The sequence below is a fragment of the Neofelis nebulosa genome, chromosome 15 (genome assembly GCF_028018385.1).
Source record: "Neofelis nebulosa isolate mNeoNeb1 chromosome 15, mNeoNeb1.pri, whole genome shotgun sequence".
Taxonomy (NCBI): Eukaryota; Metazoa; Chordata; class Mammalia; order Carnivora; family Felidae; genus Neofelis; species Neofelis nebulosa.
In genome coordinates this window covers 54,514,884-54,534,767 of record NC_080796.1, presented here as the reverse complement: position 1 = coordinate 54,534,767, position 19,884 = coordinate 54,514,884, and the positions used below count along the sequence as shown (strand labels likewise).

Genomic DNA, 19,884 nt, shown 5'->3' with positions numbered 1-19,884 from the left:
ACTAAAAAGGAAAATAAAACAAATGAACCCAACTGTGTACCAAATTGGTGATAGAATCACACCAAGAGAAAATTTTCTGAAATAACTTTAAAAACACAGTAATTTAATTATATATCCAAAATGGGATATATCCTAAGAAAAAACTTTTCAGTTGTTATTAATGCTACTTACTACTATTGCTGTTTCTGTACCTTTATATATATACACTTATATATACTTATAAATATATGCACATGTTATATATATATAGCATAAGGCAAATAATTATTTGCTTATACATGAATATACTATATATATACAGCATAAAGTTAATAAGTAATTACGTTAATATTGTTAGGAATCAAGATTTTCAGCTTAAGAGAAGAAATGTGAGGTGCCTGGGTGGCTCAGTCAGTTGAGCACCCGAGTCTTGATTTCGGCTCAGGTCATGATCTCAGGATTCACGGGATGGAGCCCCACATAGGGCTCTGCGCTGATAGCACGGAGCCTGCTTGGGATTCTCTCTCTACCCCTCCCTTACTCATGTATGTACTCACATGCTTTCTCTCTCTCTCTCTCTCTCTCTCTCTCTCTCTCTCTCTTTCTCTCTTTCAAAATAAGCATTTAAAAAAGAGAGAGAGAGAAGATGCAAATAGTTAATTTCAAGTATAAAGCCATTTAATTCTTTCCTTTTTTTTAAGTAGGCTCCACATGCAACATGGGTCTTGAACTCATGACCCTGAGATCAAGAGTCCCATGCTCTACCAGCTGGGCAAACCAGGCACCCCAAGTCCTTTAATTCTAAATTTGAATACTGAATTCACATTATATTTTCTCTTCAAACTAAAACAAGCAGCAAACAAAAATGTATTTCTTAGCTCTGAAAAGGCCTAGACATAATGACCAATTGGTATCACTGTGTACCCAAAGAGTGGTTTCTAAATACCATTTCCCAACAATAGGACACAGAGCTTCTTGAAAAAATGGCTAATCCAAGTCTGAAGCAGGAGATCTACAAGGTGATTCTGAAACATCTAGTCATGCTAGAAAGCAAGGAAACTATCAGAGATGACGAGAATCCCATCAAAAGAACTTAGGAGACAGCCTGAAGTTGATCCTAATGGCCAAAGATGAAATAATCTGATCATCCATAACTGCAGTGAACTGAAGCATCAAATCAGTTAAAAAATCTGTTCATAACAACACTTCAAAAAAAAAATTAAAAAGAAAGAAATCTTACTAGTTACCTTTGTGGGGTGCCACGGAATCAACTCATTATTCTGAAAACTAGTAATTGATGGGGGAAAACAATCAAGTATTCAATATACTTTCATGTTAAAATATACTACTCTATATTAAAACAATAAAGGAACAAATAAAAGGAAAACATACCTTATATCTTTTTAGTTTCTGTACTTCTTCTTCAATAAGCATCTGATTTTTGGCAACCTCTGACTGAATAGCACTTAACATATTATTACCCTGATCTGTATCCATGGGTTCCTCCTTAGGGTAAAGAAAAAGAAACACCATACCCTAATGATTGAGGCTTGAGTCCAAAATATTTTAAAATTATATACATAGTACAATTATTTCCAAATTTTACTCTTAATATTGGTGACAGAATTCCAGCCTACCAACTGCAATATTAAAGGACAAAAGCCCTAAGTAGTACCATCCATATTTCTATGTTCTACAATAACACATATGCATTTTTAACTAAAAACAATCTATACTGCAATATGCTGTGTTGCTATAATCTTTTGTTCAGCTATAAAATAAATATGCTTAAATATGTTCTTAAGAATATGGGATCAAAGAATGTAAAAAAGGTACTATTACTAATTATCTTCTCCAATCATATTTACTACAGAAAGATAATCAATCATATAGGCTAGTAAAGATTACATGTATCTAAATGTCCCCAAGTAATTCTTTGAGAAATATATTCTAACTTGCTTAATTATATAATGAAATTAGTTAATTGCTAATACTTATATCCATTTAATATTTGTTTTAAGTGGCTTACATATATCATCTCATTTAATCCTCACAACAGCCTTATAAGGTAAATACTATTTTCATTTGACCTTAAGAAACTGAAGCACAAAGAAATATTCCAATTCATGCATCCATTAAGTGACAAAGCCAGGAGCTGAATCTAGGCAACCTGACTCCATAGTGTATTCTCTTAATCACCACTCAGGACACTTGATTAAATCAGGAAGGAAGGAATGAGGAAAGAGAAGGAGGTAGGGAGGGAGGGAAAGAGAGAGAGAGAGAGAGAGAGAGAGAGAGAGAGAGAGAGAGAGAACAAAGGAAGTAGAGCAAGAAAGAAAGATAAAGAATACTTTCCCTAAAATAACTAAACTAGAACTTTGCACTTAAAAACATGGCCAAAAGGGGTGCCTGGGTGGCTCAGTTGGTTAAGCCTCCAACTTCGGCTTAGGTCATGATCTCATGGTTCGTGGGTTCAAGCCCCGCATCAGCCTCTGTGCTGACAGCTCAGAGCCTGGAGTCTGCTTCAGATTCTGTCTCCCCCTCTCTCTGCCCCTCCCCCACTCATGCTCTGTCTCTCCCTCAAAAATAAATAAATGCTTAACAAAAAAAAAAAAAAAAAATTAAAACATGGCCACAAACCTCAGCAAGTTGTCTTTGTAACTCTGCTATCTTCTGTTCATATATCATTTTTCTGTCAGACACAATGGCCATTAAGTTAAATCGAATTTCACCTTCACTGTACCTACAAAAAAGTTAAAGTTTATAATGTAATAAAGAATTGTAACACTATTACAATTAAAATAATCTATTGTGATTACCCTATGGCTCTCTAGGATAAACACAAATCTATCAATGGCTAACAATGAAAATAGACATTTAAAAAAGGCTTTCATATATGAAAGGGTACAACTGCAGTAAAAAAAAAAAACAAAAAAACCAACAACAAAAAACACCTAGCTAAATTTAATCACAAACTTTTAAATGTTCTGACCTCAGAAAAAAATAACTAAACTAAGACCTCACATTTGTTAGATTAATTATACTGGCATTTTTATGGTAATTAACCACATTCCTAACTTACACTTTTTTCTAAGTCATTATATAGTTGCTATTTTTAATTACTATATTTTTAAATTTCACTTTATACTTTATATTTCATTATAAATAAGTTGTGAAATATTTATGTATTTTATTAATGTGATTATATCCTGTTGTAAAACTTCCGAATGCTATTTTCGCTACTCTGATACCAGAGTATCACAATGATATAAGCTTGTTGATGATAGGGATTGACAGTAGAAAAATTACTGCCAATATTACATGAATGGTGCTTATTCAAGATGTATATAGAAAATGTAAGCCTGTCTTTGCATTATTCACCTCTAACATTTTCTCATACAAAATTCTATCCACTGGAAAGCACATAGCCCAATATAACCTATAGTGCTTTGAACTACGTACAAATGTTGTTTATAAAACTGCTATGGAACCTCCATTTCCCTATTCCTCCCACTAAGAAAATAACAAACTAAAATACTAGACATAATATATACATGTATATATGTATACATATATACACATATATATGTATATATACATATATATATATATATATATTTTTTTTTTTTTTTAAAGGCAAGGAAAAATGAAAATTCTGAAAGGTAGAGAGAAGGCAGGCAAGCTAGGGAACCAGGACCCAAAAATGACACAGTGGTACACTCCTTGAGTTATCTCATTTGCCTTCGTGTATCCTAGACTTGGAGAAGAAGCCAGCAACCAAGAAATGCCAACAGGCACAGACCAAAAAGAAGTACCAAAAAAAGTCTGTTCTTTCTTATCCAAATCGGAAAGGGGCAATTCATGAGACAGAAAACCTTTAGACAATAACCACTCTACCAGAGCTAAACACAGTGGAAAAACTGTGGCCCCAACCCTATCTACAGCAAAGGCTGAGCAGGGAGATGGGACTTTCATCCCTGTGGGTGTAATGACACCTATGTGCAGTGTCCAGAGGAGACCAAATTGGAAGCCAAGTGGGAAGTCACTACCATACCGTGGTGAAGAAGCCTCCCCCACTTTAGCGACAGTGAAGCCACATAGCAAGCAGTAACAAGGCAAACCCAGCCAGGGTGGTATCAGCAGATACTCTTTTAGGGTCCAGAACTCCCATCCCTGCCTAGCATAACAAGGAAACCCTCCCACCTTAGGTATCAATGGAGGGACAGTGAGGAACCTGAATTTCTACTCCCACCTGCAGTAATGAGGTAGCATCCCTGATATACCCTGCCAGAGCAGTGCCCATATAAACCAGCTTAACAAGAAGTTTTATTATACAGAGTCCAGACACTTATTATATAAAACCCCAAATGTCCAGGTTTCAATCTGTAATCATTTGTCATATTAAAAATGATGAAAATCTCAACTTGACTGAAAACACTAATCAAAAATAAAAAAGCAAGACTGGCTATATTACTATGAGATAAAGTAAATTTCAAAACAAAGAAAATTACTAAAAAGGGACATTATGTAATGATAAAAAGATCAATCCACCAAGAAGAAATGGCAACAAATGTTTATAACTCCAAACAACAGACCTGCAAAATATGTAAAGGAAAGCTGATAAAACTGATAAAGCTGATAAAATCCTTGGGGCACCTGGATGGCTCAGTCAGTTAAGATCTGACTCTTGATTTTGGCTCAGGTCATGATCTCACAGCTGTGAGATCAAGCCCCATGTCAGTCTCTGCACTGAGCTTCGAATTTCCTCTCTCTCTCTCTGTCCCTCCCCAGCTTGTGTATATGTGCACACTCTCATTCTCTCTTTCTCTCAAAATAAATAAACATTTAAAAAAAATTTTTTTAAAGTAGACAAATCCATAACTGCCCTTATTTGCATATGGCATGATTATCTGTGTAGAAAATGCCAAGGAACTCATAAAAAAACCTTCTAAAGCTGGTGGGTAAGATCAGCAAGGTCAAAGGATACAAGAAAAAGAAAGAAAATAATCAACTGTGTTTCTACATATTAACAATGATCAAAGAAATCCTATTATTTGTAATCACTCAAAAGACTAAGAAATGCTTGGCTGTAAATCTGACAAAACATGTACAGGATTTGTATGCTGAAAACTACAAAATGCTGATGAAATGAATTAGAGAAGATCAAAGTTAATAGAGAGACATACCATGTTCATAAACTGGAAGACTCATCATAGAAAAGATGCCAATTCTCCCCAAATGGATATAAATGTTTGACACAATTCCTAACCAAATCCCAGCAAGAATTTTTATAGATATGAACAAGATTATACTAAAATTTATATGAGAAGACAGAGGAACTATAAAAGCTGAAACAATTTTGAAGAAAAAGAATAAAATTGTAGGTGTCAGTTTATCTGATTTTGAGACTTATAATATAGCTAGAGTAATCAACACTGTGTAGTACAGGGGCATGTAGGTGGCTCAGTCAGTTAAGCATCCAACTCTTAATTCTGGCTCGGGTCATGATCTCACAGTTCGTGGGATCAAGCCCCATGCTGGGCTCTGTGCTGTCAGACAGGCTCTGCACAGAGCCTGCCTGGATTCTCTCTCTACCCCCCCACTCTGCCCCTCCCCCACTCATGCTTGCACTCCCTCTGCCTCTCTCAAAATAAACATTCAAAAAAATTAAAAATAAAGGTGAAAAAAGACTGTGTAGTACTGGCAAAGAGCAGACAAATAGGTCAACAGAACAGAGTAGTGAACCCAGAAATACCCAACACAAATATACTCAAACTGGTTTTTTACAATTCTACCCAAATTTCTACAGGAAGGACAGCCTTTTCAACAAATGGTGCTAGAGCAACTGGACATGCATAGGCAACAAAATGAACTTAGACTTACTTTACAACATATACAAAAATTAACTCAAAGTAGATCACAGGCTTAAATGTAAACTGTTAAAATATAAACTTTTTAGAAAAAAAGACCAAGAGAAAATCTTTAGGATCTATGGCTAGACAAAGAATTCTTAGACTTGACAACAAAAATACAATTCATAGTAGAAAAGATTCATAAATTAGACTTCACTGAGATTAAGAGCTTTTGCTCTGTGACAGACTGTGTGGGAGAATTAGGGGACAGGTTACATACTAGGAGAGAATATTTGCAGGCAATGTGTCTGATGAAGGACTAGTACTAGTACCAGCCTCAAGGCTCAACAGTCAAAAAAAAAAAACAAAAACACACACACACACACAATCCAATTACAAAATAGGCAAAAGTCATGGAAAGATTTTCAACATCATTAGTCATTAGAGAAATGCAGATCAAAGCCACAATGAGACATCACTATCCACCTACTAGAATGGCTAAAATAAAAAGTTTTGACAAAACCAAATGCTAGTAAGGATGCGGAGAAACTGGATCGCTCATACATTGCTGGTGGGAATGTAAAATGGTACAGCCACTCTGGGAAAGAGTTTGGCAGTTTCTTAAAAAATTAAACATGCGGGGTGCCTGGGTGGCTTGGTCGGTCGGGCGTCCGACTTCGGCTCAGGTCATAATCTCACGGTCGGTAAGTTCGAGCCCCGCGTCGGGCTCTGTGCTGACAGGTCAGAGCCTGGAGCCTGTTTCAGATTCTGTGTCTCCCTCTCTCTCTGCCCCTCCCCTGTTCATGTTCTGTCTCTCTGTCTCAAAAATAAATAAACGTTAAAAAAAAAAAAAACATTAAACATGCATTTACAACTCAGCAATGGCACTCTTGGGCATTTATCCCACAGAAATGAACTTCTGTTCACACAAAAATCTGTACAAAGGTTTACTGCAGCTTTATTCATAATAGCCAAAAACTGAAAGCAATCCACATGTCCTTCAATGGGTAAATGGACAAAAAAAAAAAAAAAAGGTATATCCATACCATAGCCATTACCCATCAAGAGAAAAGACTGAACTACTTTTAACAACCTGGATAAATCTCCAGAAAATTGTGCTGAGTGAAAGAAGCCAGTCCAAAAAGTTTATATATCGTATGATTCCAATTATACAACATTCTTTAACGGACAAAAAATTATAAAACTAGGGATTAAGGAGGCAGGAGGAGTGGCAGCAGGGGGAAGCATCGGTGGCTCTAAGAGAGGAAATCCTTGTGGTAATTAAATCATTCTATACCTCAACTATATCAATGTCAATATTCTGGCTGTTGACACTGGACTAGTTTTGCCAGATGTTACCACTGCGGATCAAGGTGCACGTGCATGGGATCTCTCTGTATTATAGTTACAACTGAATATGAATATATAATTATCTCAAAATAAAAGTTTTAATTTAATAAAAAAAATAGATGCCTGAAAACAAAACTCTACAAAACTATACAAAATATCTAAATGGAGATCTGGATGCCTAACTTTTATAAGGATGACATATTACTATGTAGAATTTAGAGATTTCTTCTTGAACACATTAATCCAATCCAAAGTAGATGTTCAACAAGCAGTGCTAAAATAATAATAAAAGTTGAAAAAATAAGTTTAAATTCCAGAATACTATGCTAGTAAGATTAACTGAGCATTTACTTTTGTATCCTTTTTTCTATGACTGGCCTCACTGCGCTGATCCAGTCATCTTGATTGCATGCACCTAGAAAGAAATTTGAAAGCAATTAAATCAAATAAAATCAGTATTAAAATTATTTCAAAAGTTAGTCTAAAAGATCTTTTTATAAAAATTTTGGCAAATTCAGGATGGTAAAAATCCTTTTAGGATTAACTATCCTTATAAGCTTAACTATGTTAAGCTTCAATTCTTATTTTGTTAGTAATTGTAAGGGTAAAAAGCATTAATATAATTTGCATTACCACATTATTGTGTCACTTAGTAAGTGCTGAACAAGTGTTCAAAAAGGTCACGAATCAGGAAGTTATCCTATTAAAATTCACAACTTCGTGAAATAAGAATAACTACCTCCATTTTAGTGATAAAACTGACAGCAAAGAAAAATCATCATCGTACTAGTAGCAAAATAATCCTGACTCCCAACCATAACAACTATAAATTAAAAACTGAAATTCACACATAATGCAAAACCAATTTTATCCAGTTGTTTTAATCCTCTTTTGCATCTTAAGTTTTAGCATAGCTGCCAGTTTTATAGCAAAACTGACTGTTCTGTTTGATCTTTTACTTCCTTTATATTTGATAGGCTCTAAGGAACACAGAATGAGTGACCAGATAGAAGCCAACAGAGAAAATGTAGAGATGAGCAACATGTCCTTCCTGTGTTATTTAACTTCATAAAGTAATGAAAAACTTAAGACTGATGACATTATACTACCTCACAGTTACCTTCCCCTTCAAAATCTAAGCAGTACTGTGGCTAAAATGAAGGAAAATACCCAATCTTTTTTCCTTGTCAAAAGTGAAATACCAGGAACAGGAACCAGAGTACCTAAATCAATCGGTCCTTCTCTTAATCCATCTAATTCATACAATCTTCCGTTTACAGGAACATAACTGACAAAATGAAAAGCATCTTCTTCTTTTGCGGACGTCTTTGCATCAAATTCAAACATTTGCTGTCTACAGTGAAGAAAAAAATAGTGAGACACAGACAAGCATGAAAGAAAGTGTTTATTTAACAAAAAGTCTCTTTACCTGGCAAAACTGTTGTGTACTTGTCGAATCACATCTGAATTGCTCAGTGCCAAACCTTTCATCTAAAATAATTTTTAAAGTAGCCTATTAAAAAAAGAATTATCACAAACTATCAAAAATGGAGCATTTTAGGAATAATATGATTATACTCACAGCTGCATCAAAACTTTGTGAAAATTCTTTAAACTCTGACAATGTCTCTCCTAAATGGACATCTTGATGGGTACAGTTCAGTAACACACTGACTATAGCTTGGGTAGCACAAGCATTGTTAATAACCTATAAAATATAAAAGCAAAATATTATAAATTTATGGTTTAAAAAGCAGCTTTTAAATGATGACAATGCCCTCCAAAATATGAATAAAGCTAATAGTTTTCAAAATTTATTTCATACAGTCTTAACATAAGCATAATAAATATGTCTAATTCGGGCACCTGGGTGGCTCAGTCAGTTGAGCATCCAACTTTGGCTCAGATCGTGATCTCACAGTTTTTGAGTTACAGCCCCACGTCAGGCTTGTGCTGACAGCTCAAGAGCCTGGAGCCTGCTTCGGATTCTGTGTCTCCCTCTCTCTCTGCCCCTCCCCTGCCTGTGCTTGTTCTCTCTCTCTCTTTCTCTCTTTCAAAAATAAATAAACATTTTTTTAAAAAAAAATTTAAATAAACATGTTTAATTCCATTCTAATATATTTTTTAGGAATTTACTGCCATTCTGCAGTTGAGAATTCTAGGAAACCAAATAAACTCAGAACATCAAGAAACCAATCCAGTTAGGGTAGCAAGGCCAATCTTTCCTGATCTAAACACAGCTGATGAAACCAACAGAACTTGTCTTCCTACATTCATTTCTACCTATCCAAATTTAACCCATATTTCAGTACCCAGCACAAGCTCCAACTTACCTATGTGGCTTTTAGACAAATTATCCAACAACTGCTATTTCTACCCTTCTTTGATTTCCTAAAAAGGATATACATTGTCCACACATTTTTTCATCTCAGTCATATATAGTCTTTACAGTGCTGTCATTTAGCTGTTAACTATTTAAAAAAATGAGTGGGCCTTACATTCTAATCAGAGTGAAAAAACATTCAGATAGCTCCTTACTATGTGCCAGGTACTTTTTAGGCACTTCATACGTATTAATTCTTTTAATTCTCTCAACAACCTATGAAGAAGGAGTAATATTCTCATTTTACATTTGTGGAAGCTAAGGTACAAAGAAATTAAGTAACTTGCTCAAAGGGTACAGAGCTAAGCAAGAGGCAGAGTCTGGTTCTAGAATTTGTACACTTAGCCACCATGTTAGGCTGGCTCTGTACATATATGTGGTCTCTCTAACCAGATTATAACCCACTATGGACAAGGGCTTCTTCCATATTCCCTATAGCTCCTACAGTGTTGAGATTGTAGAGCTGGAAAGAACCTTAGACGATTACTGTGAATACCACAGCAACATTAACTATAAAGTTGAACTAAATTTGGTAAATTATTTTTAAAAATACAACTTAGTCCTATTTCTATACCTTATTACTATGTTATCATTAAATACTATTTCTTTTTTTTAATGTTTATTTTGAGACAGAGTGCGTGCATGCTCAAGCAAGCACAAATGGGATGGGGAGGCAGAGAGGGAGAGAGAGAGAATCCAAGTAAGCCCCACACTCTTTGCGGAGCCTGATTTGGGGCTCAATCTCATGACAGTGAGATCATGACCTAAGCCAAAATCAATAGTTGGACGCTTAACTGACTGAGCCACCCAGGTGCCCCTATGATTAAACGCTATTTTGGAATTAGTGTCTTTCCAAAAGGCTAATTCACTTATGATTTTACAATTTAATAAACTATTTACATCCTGCTTGATTTCAGAAGAAAAACTTTCAATTATCTTCTCTTTTAAATTCTTATACTCTTCTACTTTTCATGTTGCCAGAGGCTTTTGAGGTCTTGTGAAATCCACCAATTCTTCAATTTTTTCCTCCTGTATGTTTGAAAAACTCCTTAGTAAGACTGCTTTCTCCACTAGGGAACATTCTCTTACATCCAATTCTCAAACAAATATAATGATACAACCATGCTTCTGTTATTCCTCTCTAATAATATCTTGTACTCAAAACTATCCCATAATTGACAAATAAGAAAAAAAGTAACAGGAAATCTAAAATCCAATTAATATTGCTGATTTATTTCAATATGTATTTTATTCTGAATCACAGTTCTTTCATAAATTTGGATAAAAAATTTTAATGATTAAAAGAAATTTCATAAAGGTGGTTAACTAAAAACTTTGTTAAGACTCAGTGCCCCCTTATCTTGGACCAAAATTATGTGGGGTGAAATTATCTGGGAGTGGGTTGGTAGAAGTGAAGTCAGAAGAAGTTAAAATTTATACTCATTCACACATTCTTTCAAATTCACACATTAAAGATATACTACGTACCCAGTGCTAGATGCTGAGGCTCTGACAGACAGGCTCAACTACTACTATGACCGAAGGACTTGAAATCTGTAATCCATCACTTTAGAAACATTTTCTAAAGAATCAGAAACAAAACTCCTTCCAAACTCACCAAATTATATACATTAAATGTGTGGTTTTTTGTATAATCAATCAAATCTCAAGGTTTTTTTTTTAAAGGTAAAAAAACCCAGTGGTTAATGATATTTCTCCTTCGATGTTAATAATGATTCACACTGTCCACGATTTATTACAACTCATTCCGTGCGTATATGAAAAATAGTAATCGTGGTGTGGAGAAGTATAAAAATACCTTTCAGGGTTTAAAAATGAGGTTAGCGCCACCAAGTGGTTATATTACATATAGTACAGAATTGCCAAAATTTTGGAAAGAAAAAAAAAAAACTTAAAAAAGATACCAGTCACTCAAATATTTACTAAATATCTATAGTATCCCAGACATTGTGGTAAGTGTGGCATGCACAGTGAACAAGACAGTTTAGAGAGGTTTTCTGCCTCATGAAACTCCCATAAAAATTACCTTATATACATCTATTTGGGAGAACTTTAACTTTAGTTCATGTCACAAAAAATTCATTGCAGCATAAATTATTTAGTCCCCAACTTCTTAAATCTTTAATTTTTAAATCTTTATCCTGGGTATTCTAATATATGCTCTGGCTTGTAACACGTTTTCAAACAGAGTAGTAGAATTTGACAGTAAAAGGAGGCTAGAGTTAGAGGTCACAAGCAGGGCTCCCCTGGAACCTGAAGAATTTGGTTTGAATTCATTTGAGAGAACATATATTCTTTAGTTTGTCCAGGCTCTTCCATGCCCTTTTGTTACACATGACCCGAGTCACACATGCACGCTGCCACCCTGACATTGCAGCCATGTGACCTGCAGCCCCTGGACCAGAGAATAACTTCTTTTCAGAGTTGCTACAAAAACATATAGTGGATGCTCAGAGAAATGCTCTTGAAATAGCGCATTATAAATTACCATCAAGCTTCACTGACGTATAGCTATAAAATAAATTAATACATTTTCAATATTTATTTATAGTCAAGGAAAAATAAGGTTGAGAATAAAACCGTGACTTCCTAAAGAGAAGACGACTCTAGAAAAAAGACAAAACAAAGAAAGGATACAATAAATGTCCTGCCTGTGGAGAATTTAGGGAAAAAAAAAAAAAAAACCCATACATGAAAAAGAGATGAGTAGAAAACCAAAATGATGAAGGAAGAAATAATCTTTAACTGAAGTATCAGAGGTTTCTCTATGAATGTAAAATTTTAATAGAGCTTTGAAAGCTTGACAGGACCTAGGGAACAGAGAAGGAAATTCATTCAGGGAAGCAAGAAGGGTGTGAGCAAAGAAACAAAGTGACATGGTGCCTTCAAGAGAGGAGCACGCTGGTTCATATTAGTATGGCTGTAGTCGCCACAGGAGGATATTTGCTACCTAGAAAATCACTGACCTTGTGCAATTAGTAGTTTGCCCTAGGAATAAGAGATTTTTCATGCTGAAATAACATAAATCAAAATAGATTTTTTATTATGAAAGATTCAGCTTGACGATTTACAGCAAGGACTCAAGATGGCTGAAAACAGAAACAAGATCAGCTGGACTTCCACCCTACTACAGATAGGAAATAAAAGGTGATAGATTAATAGAGTACATAAAACCTCTATTACACAAATATGCTAGTCAGAATTCTGGGAGTCAGGAAAATAACTAAAAATAAGATTAAAAAGAACAGGGGAATACTAAGAACAACCATATGAAACACTTTCATAAAATTAAGTTAAAATGGAGAAATTTCAAAAGAAAAAAAAAAATCTTACCAGAACTAAATCAAGAAGAAATAAGTAGCCTGAATAGCCTTTTAACTATTAAATTGAACCAGTAGTTAAAACATATACTCACAAAGAAAATAGCAGGCCCAGATGGCTGTACAGGCCAATTCTATCAAAATATAAAGAAACGCCCATCTAAATTTTATACAAATTCTTTGAAAAATAAAAAAAGAGGTAATTCCAACTCGTGTCATGAAGCCAGCAAATCCCTAATACTAAAATTAATCAAAGCCTTTATGAAAAAAGAAAATAACAAATGCAAAAATGCTAAACAAATACTACTGAATTAAATCTGACAGTGCATAACAAGAGAATACATCATGACCAACTGGGTTTACCCCAGATATGGAAGGATGATTTAATATTTTAAAAAGTCATTAACATAACTGACTGCATTTAACCTACAGAAAGAAAATAAACATGATTATTTCAATAAGTACAGAAAAAGCATTTGAAAAAATTTAATAAAGACAACTTACTAAATTAATAACAGAACATCCTTACCTGAAAAAGAACATTTAAAAAATAAAAATAAAAACTAGAGTAAACATCATCCAGCACAAGAAAATGGTGAATGTATTCCCTTTAAAATCATGATGATTTTACTGAAGGTCTTAGCCATGCAATCAGAAAAGAAAAATAAATTAGAGGCATAAGGATTTGAAAGGGAAAAACAAAACTGTTATTATTTGATATAATAATTTAAGATAGAACCCACTCAAAAAAAAAAAAACCAACAAATTATTAGAGATAATAGGAGAGTTTAGCAAGATAGCTAAATATAGTATTAAAACATAAAAGTGAATTGCCTTTTCATTTCACCAACACTGAACACCTAGAAAATGTAACTGAAGAGAAGACAATTTATAATTGTAACAGAAATATCAATGAATTAAGATAAATCTAACAAATGAATTAGATGTAAAAGACCTCTACAGAGAAAATAATGTAACATGTTAAAGATAATAAAGATCTAAATAGATAACATACTATGTTCATGACTTAATATGAAGATATACATTCTCCCCAAATTGTTATATTCAATGCTATTCCAGTCAAAATTTCAACAGAATGTTTCATACAACTTGATAAGATGCCTCTGAAATTTATATGAAGAGCATAGAGCCAAGAATAGAAGGATATTTCTGAAAAAGAGCAAGGAGAGGAGACATGACCTATTAGATACCAGACCTTATGAAGAAGTGAAAAAAATTTAGACCGTGATATTGGCAGAGACAGACAAAGTGATCAATGGAACAGAGTACAGTCCAGAAAACACACACATTCGTATGGAACTAATACACAACAGATGTGGCATGTCAGACAAATAGGGGAGACAACAGATGTTTCATAAATTGAGGATAGAAAAAAAATGATGATCCATATGGAAAAATATAAAATTGAACTCCTACTTCACATGATACACCAAAACCCAACTCCTGATGAATTATGGACATAGATGTCAAAAATTAAAATTTAAATACACAGGTCAATATCTTCTACAACCTCAGATAGATAACAATTTCTTAAACAAGGTACAAAAAGCACTGGCTCTAAAATATAAAATGCTAGGGGCGCCTGGGTGGCGCGGGTAAGCGTCCGACTTCAGCCAGGTCACGATCTCGCGGTCCGTGAGTTCGAGCCCCGCGTCAGGCTCTGGGCCGATGGCTCGGAGCCTGGAGCCTGTTTCCGATTCTGTGTCTCCCTCTCTCTCTGCCCCTCCCCCGTTCATGCTCTGTCTCTATCTGTCCCAAAAATAAATAAAAAACGTTGAAAAAAAAAAACTTTAAAAAATAAAATAAAATATAAAATTCTATTCACCAAAAGACGCCCAGAAAAAATAAAACAATAAGACGCTAACTTAAAGAAGTAACATCAAGAATACATAAACAACTCATACAAATCAAAAAGAAAAGCACAACTAACCCCATAAAAAATAAAAATAACTTCAACATAAATTTCACAAAAGAAACAGTTCAGGCCACTAAGGATATGAAAACGCTTTCAACATGATTAAGTGACCAGGGAGATGTAAACCAAGACCACAATGAAGTACCATTTTAGAACAACATGGCTGGCAAAAATTAAAAAGGCCTGACAACACCACACATTGGAGTATGTGGCTACATAGTAATTCAGAGATTGCTAGTGGAAGTATAATTGCAGCTTTGATGTATTTATGTAGTCAACTCTACTTCTATATACAAGAGAAATTTGCACATTTACAACAGGAGACATGTACAAAAATGTTTATAGCCATGCAATTGACAATAACTCAAATGTAAAACTCAAATGCCCATCTAGGAAGAGAAAGCAAATAAACCCAGCATTTTCATGTAATTGATATCAAACAGTATGCAAAATTAAGGAACTACTACTATGATTAACAACTTAAAGGAGAAACTTAATGATAGAACATTAAGTCAAAAGAGTAAGTCCCCCAAAATTACACAGAAGATGTGAGAAATGAAATGAAATCAATCACTTATGTCAAAGGGTTATAAAATGGAGCCAGGAGGCCATTAAGGAAATGGGCCTTAGGTATCCTCACGGGATAAAACCAGGAATTTTGAACTGGGCCAAAAGGCATAAATTCCAAGGACTCTGCCCAAACACCTGCAACTTGCTACAGTTAAAATTTGCTTAGTGACAGTCTTAGCAACCAATTATATTCAGCCAAGATTAGTTTTCTGTGAGCCAACACCAATCAAAATTCTTTCCAAACAACACAACAAGCATTAGTTTTGTTTTTTAAAACCCTTCGCTTTCATTCCTTAGGGGAACACGATTTGGGTTGCTACCCAAATCTACGCTCCCTGAATTGCAATTGAGACCCCAAATAAATGTTTTTATTTCAGCACTGCTTTTCTCAGTTGAGAAGTATGATACTTTTTATCTATTAAAAATTTTATATACACAGACCCTTTTTAGTATTACAATACATAAAAGGGAAAGCAAAGAAATAATATACCAAATTCAACATGAGGATTACGATGGATGAAGGGAGGGAGGATGAGAGTTTTGCTGAACAATCAGTGAGAGAGAAGGAAATAACTAGATGAAGTTTGTTTGGGTAGTGAGTTCTTCAGTGCTTACTATATTACTTACAATAACCAAACAAAAGACAGGAGTCATGAGTACAAGGAATGTCATAATCCCCTTCCACGTACCTACTATGTCTGCTGCCTTCATCTCCACATCCAACCCATTACCCATTAAGGGTGCTACTTTATCCACTAAGTATTATTCAGATCTGTTCACATCCATCTCTACCACCAGTCTGTTATCTACTCTTGCATATACTTCTGCAAAAGCCTCCTGATTACTAGTCTTATATTCTATGCTACCACCTTCTCCTCAAATGCATTCTCCACACTATGGCTACAGGGATCTCTTCTAAATAATAATCCGACTGTGTCACCCTTCTTTAAACACTTTAATAACCTTCTTTTACTCTTAGGATACAGACAGAAGTCTCAATCATGGCTTTAAATACCCTACATGATCTGAATTTTGTCAACATATGTGGCAGAAGGCTGATAGTTATTCTCTAATAACCACCTTCTCCTTCTTCCATATTCACAAAGTAACCCAATTTTTATCGGGGTTCATGGCCACCTAGAATGAAGACAACTTTCCCACTCTCTTTTGCTGCTAAGAACAGCAATGTGGCTAAGTTCTGGCCAGAGAAGTAAGCATGTGACATAGACAAATTCTAGAAAATGTTCATTAAAGGAGAAATGTGCTGTCCCCTTCTTGCTGTCTGGAATGTAGAATTGAGGTAGAATGGCGAAGGCTCCAATAATCATCTTGAGCCACAAAGTAATCTTTGGAATAGAATCCACACACAAAGGAACAACAACAACAAAAGAGCCTGTAATCTTGACAGTTCTTGGAAGTGAAAAACGTCTATTTCTTATAAGTCATTGTATCTCTACACCTAACTATACCCAATTCTGATTAACATATGCCCTGCTCAGCTCCATATCATATGCCATCCCCCTTCTTGCTATCTATACTCCAGTTATACTGACCTTCTTCTAGTACATTTTACTAGTATTACTTCCTTTTGCTATAAAGCTGTTATTAATCTGGGATGATCCTCAACCTCTTTCCCCCCGTTAATACCTACTTGAACTTTAGACTTCAGCTGCATTGTCACTTACACAGAGCTTTCTCAGATCTCCTTGAAAAGGTCAAGTCCCATTGTTATATATAATAAAAAATTTAATCTTGCCCAAAGAGAGGCCTTGCCTTTGCCCGTGGCTCCTGGGAGGTATACTTAGCTCTTGAGAAGCCAGGCCCCATAAGAACATCTTTGTTTACCTGAGGGATTTGGTCCACAAAGGCAGTCTAACACTGTGACTTAGGGTGGAATCTGGGGTCAACAATATCAGCTCAGCCTCCAGGGTGCCGGGAGACTGAGGTCAGCCACGGGGGTGGTCAACCGGGTCTGCGTGACTAAGGCCAAATAAAAACTCTGGATACCAAGAATTGGTTGAGATTCCCTGGATGACAATACTCTGCACATATTGTCACATATCGTTGCCAGGAAAGTTAGTGCCATCTGTAACTACTGGGAGAAGACAACTGGAAGCTCTTAGCAAGGGACTTTCCCAGACTCTGCGCCATGTATCTCTTCCCGTGGCTAAATTTAATCTGTATTTTTCACTGTCATAAACCATAACAGTTTTCAATAAGGTCTATGAGTTTTTCTAGCAAATTACAGAAACTGAGGGTGGTCTTGGGGACCCCCTAACTAAACATGCAATTGCCAGAAGTGAGGATGGTTTGGGGACCCTGAACTCCATAGCCAGTGTTGGGAGTGAGCATAGTCTCACAGCTTGTTCTCAAATTTTGCAATATAATATGGCCCTCATTTCGCTCCAGGAAGCACTTATCACCACCATAATTGTGCATTTCATTGATTAAGACCGATCTCTTCCACTAAACTCTAAGCACGTCGCAGGCAGGGATTATGACTGCATATCATTGTCCAAGCACCTAGCACAGTAAGCAATCATCCTTTCCTGAAAGACTGAACAGACTGGAGTCAGACAAACCCAGTACCACTAAGGCACAATCTTAGCAAGTAAATCAGTGAATTGGTAACAAGACAATGATGCTTTGCAGAGAAGTATTACCAAAATGTCATTCCTGGCATTCCTTAAACACAATTATAATTACTAGTAATTACAATTACTACTTTATTTCTTCAGTGAACCACGTACGTGCACACCTGTAATTACAGCATATGAATGATCAGTTTAAGACGGCCAGGATTAGTATTACCTTTCTAAATTGATGCAATTCCATCCATAAATACCAAAAATATGTATTTAGTTAATATGTATGACGGTATCATAAATAAATATAATTTTAATTATACTTTTAAAATTTCTGAAAATAGGAGTCTCCTGGATAAAATCATTATTAGCTCTTGAAGCCTAGAATTAAGGATTATATTATTTATATAATATAAAGTTTCTGGCATAGACTCATAGGAGGCATACACTAAAAAGACCAGAAGATATTATTGGGGAATTACAATTAAAAGATATTACTGGGGAATTACTGATAGGTCAGTTCAATAAGAACTGTTGACATAATATAGAACAAAAACCACCCAGGATTATTAGAAAATCACTAATCCTACACATTAATAAACATGGCAAGTATAATACAAATAAACCATTAAATTATAGTTAAAACAGAAATACAGAACTAGAAAAATATCAAGGAACTCCAGAAATTATAAATTGAAACTTTAGTAACATTTATTTTCTTTATAGAGCACTTTCTTTCACCTTAAAAATACCTAGACCTCTATAAATCAGACATCATTAATGTCTTACTGTTAGTGAATACCACTGTTAATTGTAATATTCTTAGAGATGAAGAACTCAGTCTACATTTATTGGATATCTACTATGTACCAGGAACGGTACATAAAAATAAAATCCCAGACTCTTAGGTTCACAATTTAGTGTGGAAGAAATATAGCATGGAAGAAATTAAACACACACACACACACACACACACACACAAATTTGGAAGAATATAAATGATTTTCAGTGGCTATCTCTGAAGCAGGGATTATAAAAGGGACTTTTATTTTCTACATTATATATTTATAATGCTTCAATTTTATAAAATGAGTGCATATTTTTATATACCTTAAAAAATAAAAACTGTCTTTAAAAGGAGAAAAAAACACCTGAAGGACTTTTTTTTTTTCAACGTTTTTTTTTTTTTTTTTTAAATTTATTTTTGGGACAGAGAGAGACAGAGCATGAACGGGGGAGGGGCAGAGAGAGGGAGACACAGAATCGGAAACAGGCTCCAGGCTCCGAGCCATCAGCCCAGAGCCTGACGCGGGGCTCGAACTCACGGACTGCGAGATCGTGACCTGGCTGAAGTCAGACGCTTAACCGACTGCGCCACCCAGGCGCCCCCCTGAAGGACTTTTAAAATTGTCTGTCCCCTACTTTTTCTCTACTATCTAGATCTTGAAAATCAAACTGTGGTTTTAAAATTATAATAATTGCCACACACAAATATTAGTACATTAGTAGTACAGAAGTACACAAATATTACGATATACAAATTATTTGTGTTAGGGGAAGAGTTAGAAACTCAAAATATTGATCACTAAGAGATTAAATAAATTATAGGACATTTATACCAAGAATACTTTTAAAGTGTCAGTGTTGTGATGTGGTTGAGAGCAGACACTTCAGATATATAGTGCCCAGGTTTGCACATCAGCTCTGCCAATGACTAGCTGCTTAACTTGGGCAAGTTTCATAATCTCTCTGGGACTCAGTTTCCACATTTGTGAAATAATAAGGAACCTGTAAAAACCACAGTGTTATTGAGGATCAACTACTACAAACAAATTAATAATAAAAAAAATAATAATACATATTGGGGCACCTGGATGGCTCAGTTGGT

General features: G+C 35.1%; 1 protein-coding gene across 4 annotated transcripts in view; it reads right to left on the bottom strand.

Moving 5' to 3' along the window:
• UCHL5 (ubiquitin C-terminal hydrolase L5) overlaps positions 1 to 19,884 on the bottom strand; it is a 42,298-nt gene that overhangs the window by 9,279 nt on the left and 13,135 nt on the right. For 2 of the 4 annotated variants that reach the window (XM_058701443.1, XM_058701445.1), the window contains exons 4-9: positions 8,764 to 8,889; positions 8,611 to 8,672; positions 8,405 to 8,535; positions 7,533 to 7,596; positions 2,620 to 2,722; positions 1,372 to 1,485 (exon numbers count right to left, since the gene is read on the bottom strand). In XM_058701443.1, the coding sequence (XP_058557426.1) occupies positions 1,372 to 1,485; positions 2,620 to 2,722; positions 7,533 to 7,596; positions 8,405 to 8,535; positions 8,611 to 8,672; positions 8,764 to 8,889 (600 nt within the window). The remainder of the gene's footprint in view (positions 1 to 1,371; positions 1,486 to 2,619; positions 2,723 to 7,532; positions 7,597 to 8,404; positions 8,536 to 8,610; positions 8,673 to 8,763; positions 8,890 to 19,884) is intronic. The other 2 variants (XM_058701444.1, XM_058701447.1) reach the window with 1 other exon arrangement.